The following is a 9,500-nucleotide window of genomic DNA, read 5'->3' as shown; positions in this document are numbered from 1 at the left end:
ACGTGGGTTCTGGATAATGGATGATACTCTCAAGCTTTCCCAGTCACCAATGGAGTGAAATAGGGTGGTGTGCTTGCTTCCATGTTTTTTGGTTTGTTTTTTTTTAAGCAGGATGTTTTCAATAATGTTGTCAGATTCCTTTAATGAGGACAAAACCAGACCAAAACAAAAAGGGGCATCAAGGTCAGCTCCTGCACTGACAGTAAATTATTTAACTTCAAAAGGCTACAAGCCAAGACTAAAGGGGAGGGAGAGTTGTTGCAGGATTTTTGTTAGCAGATGATTGTGTACTCAGTGCAGCCTCTGAGGCTAATATGCAACAAAGTATGGATTCATTCGCTGCTGCTTGTGCTCATTTTGCCCTAAAAAATTAACAACAAGCTTACTAGCTGGGTGACCCTGGGCAAGTCATTTTTACCACCATTGCCCAATGAAAAAAAAAACACCAAAAAAAAAATTAACACCAAGAAAATAGAGGTTCTCCACCAGCCAGCATCATGCCATCCATCCATGGAACCATCAGTTCCAGAAAATGGAGAAATTTTGAATGCTGGGGTTAAGTTCACTTACCTTGGCACTACACTTTCTGGGCATGTGCACATGGATAATGAGGTTGCCGCCAGCATGGCCAGAGCTAGCTCAGTGTTTGGGAGGCTCCAAAGGAAAGCATGGGAGAGAAGAGGTATTAGACTGACTACCCAACTGAAGATCCAGAGCTGCTGTGTTGTTGACCTCATTGTTGTATTCCTGTGAAATCTGATCATTCCACCAGCTCCATGTGAGGAAACCGAATTGCTTCCTTTTGAATTTTCTTGGGAAGATTGTGAACATCCCCTGGCAAGATAAAGTATGGACACTGAGGCCCTTTCCCAAGCTGAACTGCAGAAAGTGCAATTCCATTGAGCTAGTCGTTTGAAAGCCAAAAGTACATTTGCCTAAAAGACTATTTTAAGGAGACCTCACACAAGGAAGCACCCCCATGGAGGTCAGAATAGGCAAAGTCTCCCTGACGAACTTTGGAATGGAATGCGAGACTCTGGCCCAGGCCCTCCCAGCGTGGTGTGCCAGCATCAAAGAAGGCGCTCTGCTCTATGCGCAAGGCAGAATCACAGTAGCTCCAAAGAAACGTGAGGTGCACAAATTGAGGGGCAGCTCCACCCCAAATGTTCACATGGACTATTTGCGCCTGACATCGTGGTCTACCTTCAAGTTCGGATTGGTCCGATGGGCTGCAGTCGGGCACACTGGACCTGGACTCGGATGATGTCATTTGGGTCCTCTTCGAAAACAACAACCCACCAACCATGTATACTTGTAACTATATATGCGTGTGTATCGTGTATCATATGTATGTCTGTATGTGTTATATGCACTTTTGTAGCTGTTCAGGTGTTTCAGTCCTGCCGGACTCTTCGTGACCCGATTGGGGGTTTTCTTTGCAAAGCCACAGGAGTGGTTTGCATTTCTCCAGCTCATTTGACAGATGAGGAGACTGAGGCAAACGGGGTGAAGTGACTGGCCCAGGGCCACCCGGCTAGCATTCGCCTGCAGTCTGGATTTGAAATACACACATGTATCATATATGTATATGTATATTATTTGAGGGTGGTGGCCAGCCCTGAGGCGAGGTCCCCCAGATGGCTGCATAGGGGGTGGGGACAGGGAGATCCACAAGGGGCTCTTGGCATCAAAATGAGATGGGGCCGGTACACAGCAGGCATTTAATCAGTGCTTGTTCTCCCTCCCTGCTCCGCCCACCTGATGGGGGTTGTGGGAAAGGGGAGGCCCCCACCTAGCAGCCACCCCACACTCCACTAGAGCTCTTTCCCACTCCGCTTCTGCTGCCCCGCCCGGAGCAGGCGCATAGCGAGAGAGGGCGGGGCAGCAGGAACGCGCCCCGGACATCACTTTTGGCCCTCTCGGGCTCCCGTATCAGGGGTAGTCCGGGCCCCTTTAAGAGATGGGCGGGCCTCCCCAGGAGGAAGGCCGGCGGGAGCGCGGCAGCCACGCGCAGCCCAAACAATGGCGACTGCTGCGAAGCGGCCGAGGGTAAGGAATAAGGCACTCGGAGCTGGGGCTAGGTGGAGTGGGGAAGAAGGGGGAGGGCCCCACCTTGTCTCGCGCTCGAGGAGCGCCCTCTCCCCCACCTGCAAGGACCCAGGGCCGAACCAGCACGCGTGAGGCCTCCGTGACCGGAGGAACCAGGGGATCCGAACCCTGACTCTCTCTCTTTAGGTGGAGGGAGCCTCCGGAGGCGGAGATGACCCTCTCCCGGCCTTCCTGGACTGGTGCCGCAGGGTCGGACTGGAGCTGAGTCCCAAGGTGAGCCCGGAGGGGACGGGCTTCTGGGCGGAAGCGCGGTCTCCATTGGTAGTTTAATGAGGGGGCGGGACCCGAGCATCGGTGGCCATTGGAAATTGCTGGCGGGGGCGAGGCCTGAGTAGTGGAGAGGGTGGGGCCTAAGAGCCACGAGGCTCATGTTTCTGGGCGGGCCATTGGCTGCTGGGGGAAGGGGGGGCCCGGACGCGAGTGGCTACTGGAAGCCGCGGGAGGGGGCGGAGCCTCAATCTGTAGGGCTTCAGGTTTCCGTGAGCCGGGAAGGAACCGTGTCGGGCTACGGGATGGTGGCCCTGGAGGACGTGCAGCGCGGGGAGCTGCTCTTCGTGGTACCTCGGGCCGTGCTCCTGTCCCAAGAAACCACCGGCATCCGGAGCCTCCTGGAGAAAGGTAGGGAGCCGGGGGAGAGATGGGGAGAGGACCCCGTGCTCCAGGGCCCAGCAGTGACTAGGGTCCTGGTTGTCATGCAGAGCATCGGGCCCTGCAGAGCCAGTCCGGCTGGGTACCTCTTCTCCTGGCCCTCCTCTACGAGTACCTGGCAGAGGACTCCCCATGGAAGTGCTACTTCTCCCTCTGGCCGCCCCTGAGCAGCCTGCAGCACCCCATGTTCTGGTGAGATCTTGGGGTCGGAGGGGGCCATGAAAGCCGGAAGAACCGGGGGGAGGGGGCCTCACACTGCCCCGTCTCTCCCTCTCTCCCCTCACTCTGCCTGCCTCCTCCCTCCCATCCTTCTTTTCCTCTCCTCTCCATCTTTCCCCCTCCCCTTTCTAATTTTGCGATTGTCTTTTTTTGGTAAAAATAACTAGAAGCTCCTCTTGGTGGGAGGAAAAGACCTTGGAGCTCAGTAAATCCAATGGTATTTCGGAGAACGAGACTGAGGGTCAAAGGGGAATGACCCTCTTTGTGGCATAAACTCACTGAGGGTCAGGGGCCTGGCCTTAGCCCAACTTTTCCTAGCCTTGTGGTCTGCTTGCATTCAGGGACCAGCATGGATTGTCTTGCAGTGGACAGCAGCCTGCTTTTAAGCACTGCTTCTCATGCCTTGATTGCTCATCAAGCAATGCTGCCCAAATGTCTAGAGGAAGGGGACCAAGCACATTGCGACTGGCCACCCACGCCCTCCGACACTCGGAGCTGAGCAGCAGGATCACAGATGTAGGGGTTTTAGAGAACTTTTAGTAGCCATCTAGTTCAGCCACCTTTGTTTTTTTGTTTGGTGAGGCAATTGGACTCGCCTAGGGTCACACAGCTAGTATTGCGTCTGGGGCTGGATTTGAACTCAGGTCCTCCTGAATCCAGGGCCATGCTCTATCCACTGCACCACCTAGCTGCCTCCACCTTCATTTTTATAGCTGTGGCAGCTGAAGCCCTGAGAGTGCATTTTCCTGAGCACACACAACTAAGTGGCAGAAGCAGAATGAACCCAACATTTCTGACCCCGTCAGGCCTGTGACCTGGGGCAAGTCACTTGCTCTTTCTGGGTCATTTCCCAGTCTCTAAAGTAAGGGGGCTTGACTCGATGGAAGCTCTGGCATCCCTGGTGTTCATGAGGGCCCTTGACCCATTCTCCCCCTAGGTCTGAGGAAGAGCGCAGCCAGCTACTGCAGGGTACTGGTGTGCCTGAAGCTGTGGAAAGGGACCTGGCCAATATCAGCCATGAGTATGGCACCATTGTCCTGCCCTTCTTGGAAGCCCATCCAGACATCTTTCCCCTCCAGGCCCAGTCTCTGGAGCTCTACCGCCAACTTGTGGCCATGGTCATGGCCTACAGGTGATCAGCATTCTGGGTAGCTTATGCTTTAGGGATACAGGATTGGGCTAAAGGAGGAGCTGGGAGAATCCATTTCTTGACAATCACCCACAATAAAACAAACTTCAAGTTAGGAATTATTTTTAGTTATTTTCTTTGGTGTCTAGCACTTAATGCTCATTGACTGACCTTGGGCTCTGCCACTTATCCTATGAGCTTTTACCCTAATTAGGGTCAACAAACCTGCGTTAAGATTTAACTATTTTAATATAGTTTCCTTTGTGATCTTATAGATTTTGTGCATTTACAAATGATTAAGGAGTCCACAACAAGGTTAAGATCTCCTTGTCTGGACTGAAGCATAAGACCTTGTGACTTTTCTGCTCTAGAGGTGTCGATCTAGTGGGAAGTGATGGGAAGAGTAGTTCATCTTCCTGTCCCCATCATCAATTTGGAGTAGGCCTGTGCCTCACCTTCCTTTGTGGCAACATTTTCAGTTCTTCTTTCTTTGTGGTAGTTTTCAGGAGCCCCTTGAAGAGGAGGAGGATGAGAAGGAGCCCAATCCCCCTATGATGGTGCCAGCTGCAGATATCCTGAACCATGTGGCTGACCACAATGCCAATCTGGAATACTCTCCAGTGAGTGGTTACATTTTAGACTAGATGGGCCAACATAATTACTGTTCTTGTGCAGTGGTAGTTTAATTTTACCCCCCCAAATACATGAGTATATGAATAGAAGCAGCTTGGTATTAGCATATTTAATGCTTATACTTGTATACTAATGAATGTCATCAGCCCTTAGGTTCTAAGTCAGAATTGTTTTCTTTAAAGCAGACCCAAGGAATAGGACCGGCTTCTTATTCCATTGTTGTTCTCCTCTGGTCACTGGTCACTACTGCTCCAGAGGCATCACCAACCTCTGTTGAACAAAACAGTAGAAATGCAGACCAGCTTATCTGAGGGATTTCAGAGGGCAGGAATGAAAAACTTGCAAACTTCAGGCACATCATGACTTTCTGGGCCTCATTGTCCTTCCAGCTCTAGGGGTAGGATGCTATTCACTTAGGATTCAAGTGAAATGCCATGTTTGGCTCTTGACAGTGAGATACAGAGCGCCATGTTCCTAGGGCTAGGTCCCTTTGCTGTTTTTTGCTGTATCTAATTTTACAGATGCAGGGGCAGCAAGGGGACACCACAATGCATACAGTAAGACAAGTTCAAATGCTTATTGTAAAATGCTTAGCACAGTAGGCACTATATAAATGTGAGCTATGATTATTTCTACAGTAGTTTCCTTAGAAAAACGTATCAGCGGGTTGCCTGGTTTCCTCATTATTCCCTCCTGTTGGGTCATTTCTTGGCTCTTGCTTTATGTTTCATTCCTCTTTGATCCAACTCAAGTTTTTTTGAAGGCCGAGAAGCTTCTTCAAGCATTAGCAAACAGCAACCAAAGCAAACTAAACTAATCCTAAAGTTGTCAAAGTGCTGAGCTAGGAGGGATTCACCTCCTCTCCTCTTACAGGTGGGGTAGTGGGAGCTTAGCCAAAACCCTATCTGGCAAGTGGCACCCAAACTTTCTAACTCCGATTTCTGCCTTTCTCTATTACTTCTTGCTATCAAATCTTGGGAATAGTTCAATGCATGTTTTCCTCTAGATTAACAAAAATAATAGAAGAACAGAATTTGAGCTATCATCTGGTCTGGTTCCCCGAAGAGGGAGGTGATTTAACAGATATGGATCCTCAGCTCTCTGCTTCTTCTGCAGGAATATTTAAGAATGGTAGCCACCCAGCCAATCCATAAAGGCCAAGAGATCTTTAACACCTATGGCCAGATGGCTAACTGGCAACTTCTCCACATGTATGGCTTTGCTGAACCATATCCTGGGAACACAGATGACACGGCTGACATTCAGATGGCGACGGTGCGTGCAGCGGCCCTACAGGGTGTGTACCCCTTCTGGGAATGGGGGGGGAAGGGGCAGGGCAAGGAAGAGGCTACAGAGAGCACCATTTCTCAGTTTCTTAACATACTTCCCAAATACAAATACTGAAGGGAAGGACTCTTAGAAAATTCTTCCTCTACTTATTTTCTCCATAGGAGCCACAACGGAGGCAGAGAGACGTCTAATATGTGAGCGTTGGGATTTCTTGTGCCAGCTGGAGATGGTAGGCGAGGAGGGTGCATTTGTGATCGGTAGAGAGGAGGTGCTTACTGAGGAGGAGCTGTCTGCTACACTCAAGGTGAAACAGAATTGATCAAGCTTGCTAACCAAGGGGTGAACCCAGTTTGGAATTGGATTTGCCTAATAGTAATTTGAGGAGTCTGAAAACTAAGTATGGTTCTTAAATTGGAAGGAATCCAAATTAACTTTCTCTATTCCTATTACAGGTGCTTTGCATGCCAGCCAAGGACTTCAGGGAACTTAAGGAACAAGATGGCTGGGAGGAAGATGATGGTGAGGACAGCTTAACACTGACCAATAAAACTATCCCCAAACTCAAAGCTTCATGGAAGACACTCCTCCTAAACAGTACTCTGCTGACCCTGCAGGCTTATGCCACAGACTTCAAAAGTGAACAAGAACTACTTTGCAACAAGGCAGCTAGGGCCCAACTAAGCTGGAGGGAAGAACAGGCCTTGCAGGTGCGCTACGGGCAGAAACAGATCTTGCATCAGTTGTTGGAATTGACCAGCTCCTAGCCTCTGGCCTCATTTCTTGGTCTCCCCCGCTTCCCTCTTCAAACCAGGGAGGCAAATGAGCAGAAATCGCTTCTCATGTGGTTGTTTGGATCCAACTCCTACGGTCTGAACTTTGCTGTATTTTGTATTGACTTTAGGTTAGTGCTATATAAAATTCCTTAGTTCTGCAATGATTCAAACCTTACTTGGGGGAATAAGGAAGCCAACGTATGTTGGAACATAGGAGACAGAAGAAGATAAACTGCATGGGGATAGGGATCATACTACCTACTTTTACAGGGCTGGCATGGAAAAAATGCTTTAGTTAGTGATCTGATAACTGCCTTTAGTGAAAATGACTGAAATTCAAGCTTAAGTGGGGTTGGCTCCATCTCTTCAAACCTAATGAACATGTCAGGGGCCATCTAATTCAACCCTCCCTTCGTCTTATAGACAAGAAAAATTAGGTCCAGCAAAGTTAAATGATTTCTCCAAGGTAGTCACACAGGTAGTTATGGGCCAGCAGGAAGAGCTGAATTCTGGTCCTCAGCCAGGCCTAATTTTCCTAGGTCATTTCTGCTTTAGTCTCCCAACTATAGATCATGAAATATAAAAGTATGGCACTGTTGTTTTTCTTTAAATTAGCATGATTTGCAGGAATAAACTTAATTCATAGTTGCCCTACCTAGGCTTTTGACTATTATAAAGATAGAGGACCTCAATGTCTAGAGATGTCATCAGCTTAGAAGAAATTTATATAAGGCCTAAGACTAGTCTCCTCCCCCCCCCCCAGTGTATTACAATGTCCTGCAATGAATTCATCCACACCTAAGGCTGTCAAGGTGGGTGAAGACGTGCAAACAGACAATGTTGAGGGCAATCAGCCCATCTGGTCACTTCTAGATACCACTAGGTACAGCAGCATTGCCTGCCTTCTGAAGAGACAAACATGCCCATGAGCTTAGCTAGCCAGAATAAAAGTTTTCAAAAATAATGACACCCTAAGATTTCGACACTATACCCCTTCACAGACTGTTCATCACCTCTATTCAGTGTCACTAATGGTAGTGACAAATAATATATACAGGGAGACACTAAGTTAGGAGTCTGACAATTTCTCGAATCCAAAAAAGAGCCAGGGTCCTAGTCTACATATGCCTGTCCTGTGCCTTGTGGCTGTTCAGGGCAGGGACAGACTGTTTTTAATCCTTGCCACGAGCACTGACCACTACTGAGAAAGCCACAGTGGACTGGAGTGCATGTCATGACTTTTAATGTAGAACTACAGTATGCATATACATACAAGAAGTGGGAGAACTAAAGGCCAGGAACTATAAAGGCTACAAAATACAACACATGGACCAATACATTTACAAAACATTCAAAATCCTTACAAAATGGGCTGTATTGGTCCTTTGTTCTTTGTACAAACTTAGACTGTGTGGCTGTTGGGGGTGGGGTGGAGCTAGGGGGGTGGGGGGGGCAGTTCATAGATTTATTTCCCTTCCCCTTCCCATCCCCCACAATTTACAAGTGTCAGGATCAAGGGGAAAATGCTATAGACCTGGTTTGGTTTCTCTTGATAAAGAGCTGACCCTGTCCCATAGGGCCCAAAGTATGTCTTCTCCAGCAGAACTGAGAAGTTATTCCAACTATTGTGTTCCCTGCTGTCAGCTTTAGGTGGAAAAGAGGGGAGGACAAAAGGGGGGGGGGGGGGAGAGAGAGAGAGAGAGAGAGAGAGAAACGGACCTTAATCCCAAGCCCTCCCCCCCACCCCCATTCCCATAGCACCCCATATTCCAACACATCCACATTTTTAACAACTTAGTGATTTTAAAGGTCCCCTGTCCACATAAAGAAAAAAATAAGTTACATAATATTAAACTGGCTTTTCAATATTCTTTGGGAGTCCGGGAATGTCAGGACAAGGAGACCTGCCCTAGACAAGTGCTTGGCATCAGCAGCTGCCCCTTTATTACAAGCTGAACAGGCGCCAGTTTATCCACCTGCCTTTAACACAATTTGCACAAACCCAAAAAGTCCAGACAAATGTTTCGGTTCCATGTATTTACACTAGTTCAAAATGATATTCACAGCATCTTCTAAATTTTGGCCAAGAGTCAAAAAAAAAAAATGTATTTAAACTTTGGAACGTGCCCACAAAGATGGGAGACTCTTCCCAAGGGGGCTGGAAAGGTCAGCAAAAGCCAGGAGGATTCTTCAGTCAGTCAGTTTGTGACACTCGGCGGCCTGGGGCCCTCCAGGCTGGCTCACTCACAGCACAAGAGGCAGCCCGCCTAACTGGCACCAGTGCCTTCCATCACTTGCTGAGCCTGTTTCTGCCCCATGCAGCACTGTGCCACTGACTGGAACAACCTGAAGGAAGAGAATGAGACGTTAAAGAGGAGTTGGGTCCTGTTTAAGGGACCCTGGGGAACTAGCAAGGAGTCTTGGCACATGTACCCTCAGCCACAACATAAAAAGTCTCACAGCCTTTAGGCTCTTTAGTCTCTCTATACAATGAGTGTATTTAGACATCTGAGGCTTGAACACATTAAATGTAATTCCAAAAACTTCCCAATGGGGCATGAACACCTTCCTGCTATACCTCAAGTACCTATTTCTTCTTGACAGCCCCCAAGAAAGTCAAGCCCACCCGAGAATGTGGACTGTTCTGCACCATTCTCAAGTTATCCCTTTCCAGTTCAAAAATCACACCACATGCAACT

The 9,500-nt window shown here is 48.6% G+C and overlaps 2 protein-coding genes across 11 annotated transcripts in view; one reads left to right on the top strand and one right to left on the bottom strand.

Moving 5' to 3' along the window:
* Window positions 1-1,950: 1,950 nt before the first annotated feature.
* On the top strand, window positions 1,951-7,399 carry SETD6 (SET domain containing 6, protein lysine methyltransferase). 2 transcript variants are annotated; one of them, XM_043981424.1, is made up of 9 exons: window positions 1,951-2,049; window positions 2,236-2,322; window positions 2,583-2,727; window positions 2,808-2,949; window positions 3,914-4,108; window positions 4,605-4,725; window positions 5,855-6,035; window positions 6,190-6,332; window positions 6,481-7,399. In XM_043981424.1, exons 1-9 carry the CDS (start codon window positions 2,023-2,025, stop codon window positions 6,790-6,792), a joined length of 1,353 nt encoding a protein of 450 aa, XP_043837359.1. In that variant the 5' UTR covers window positions 1,951-2,022; the 3' UTR covers window positions 6,793-7,399. The 2 variants fall into 2 exon arrangements, with proteins under 2 accessions (XP_043837359.1, XP_043837361.1); XM_043981426.1 differs by lacking the exon at window positions 3,914-4,108.
* A 1,412-nt stretch (window positions 7,400-8,811) lies between these two features.
* Window positions 8,812-9,500, bottom strand: part of CNOT1 (CCR4-NOT transcription complex subunit 1) — a 98,130-nt gene continuing 97,441 nt past the window's right edge. For all 9 annotated transcript variants that reach the window (XM_043981414.1, XM_043981418.1, XM_043981416.1 and 6 more), the window contains one exon: window positions 8,812-9,147. In XM_043981414.1, the coding sequence (XP_043837349.1) occupies window positions 9,069-9,147 (79 nt within the window). In that variant the 3' untranslated portion in view covers window positions 8,812-9,068. The remainder of the gene's footprint in view (window positions 9,148-9,500) is intronic.

This window comes from Dromiciops gliroides, chromosome 2, assembly GCF_019393635.1.
Source record: "Dromiciops gliroides isolate mDroGli1 chromosome 2, mDroGli1.pri, whole genome shotgun sequence".
NCBI lineage: Eukaryota > Metazoa > Chordata > Mammalia > Microbiotheria > Microbiotheriidae > Dromiciops > Dromiciops gliroides.
This window is presented reverse-complemented; position numbering and strand designations above follow the sequence as displayed.

Bases quoted from the DNA above. Each gene is read 5' to 3' on its own strand.
- SETD6 (XM_043981424.1), top strand. From the start codon at position 2,023: ATGGCGACTGCTGCGAAGCGGCCGAGG. The intron at 2,728-2,807 runs GTAGGGAGCCGG...GTTGTCATGCAG, and splicing joins CCGGAGCCTCCTGGAGAAAG to AGCATCGGGCCCTGCAGAGC. The intron at 4,109-4,604 runs GTGATCAGCATT...TCTTTGTGGTAG, and splicing joins GCCATGGTCATGGCCTACAG to TTTTCAGGAGCCCCTTGAAG.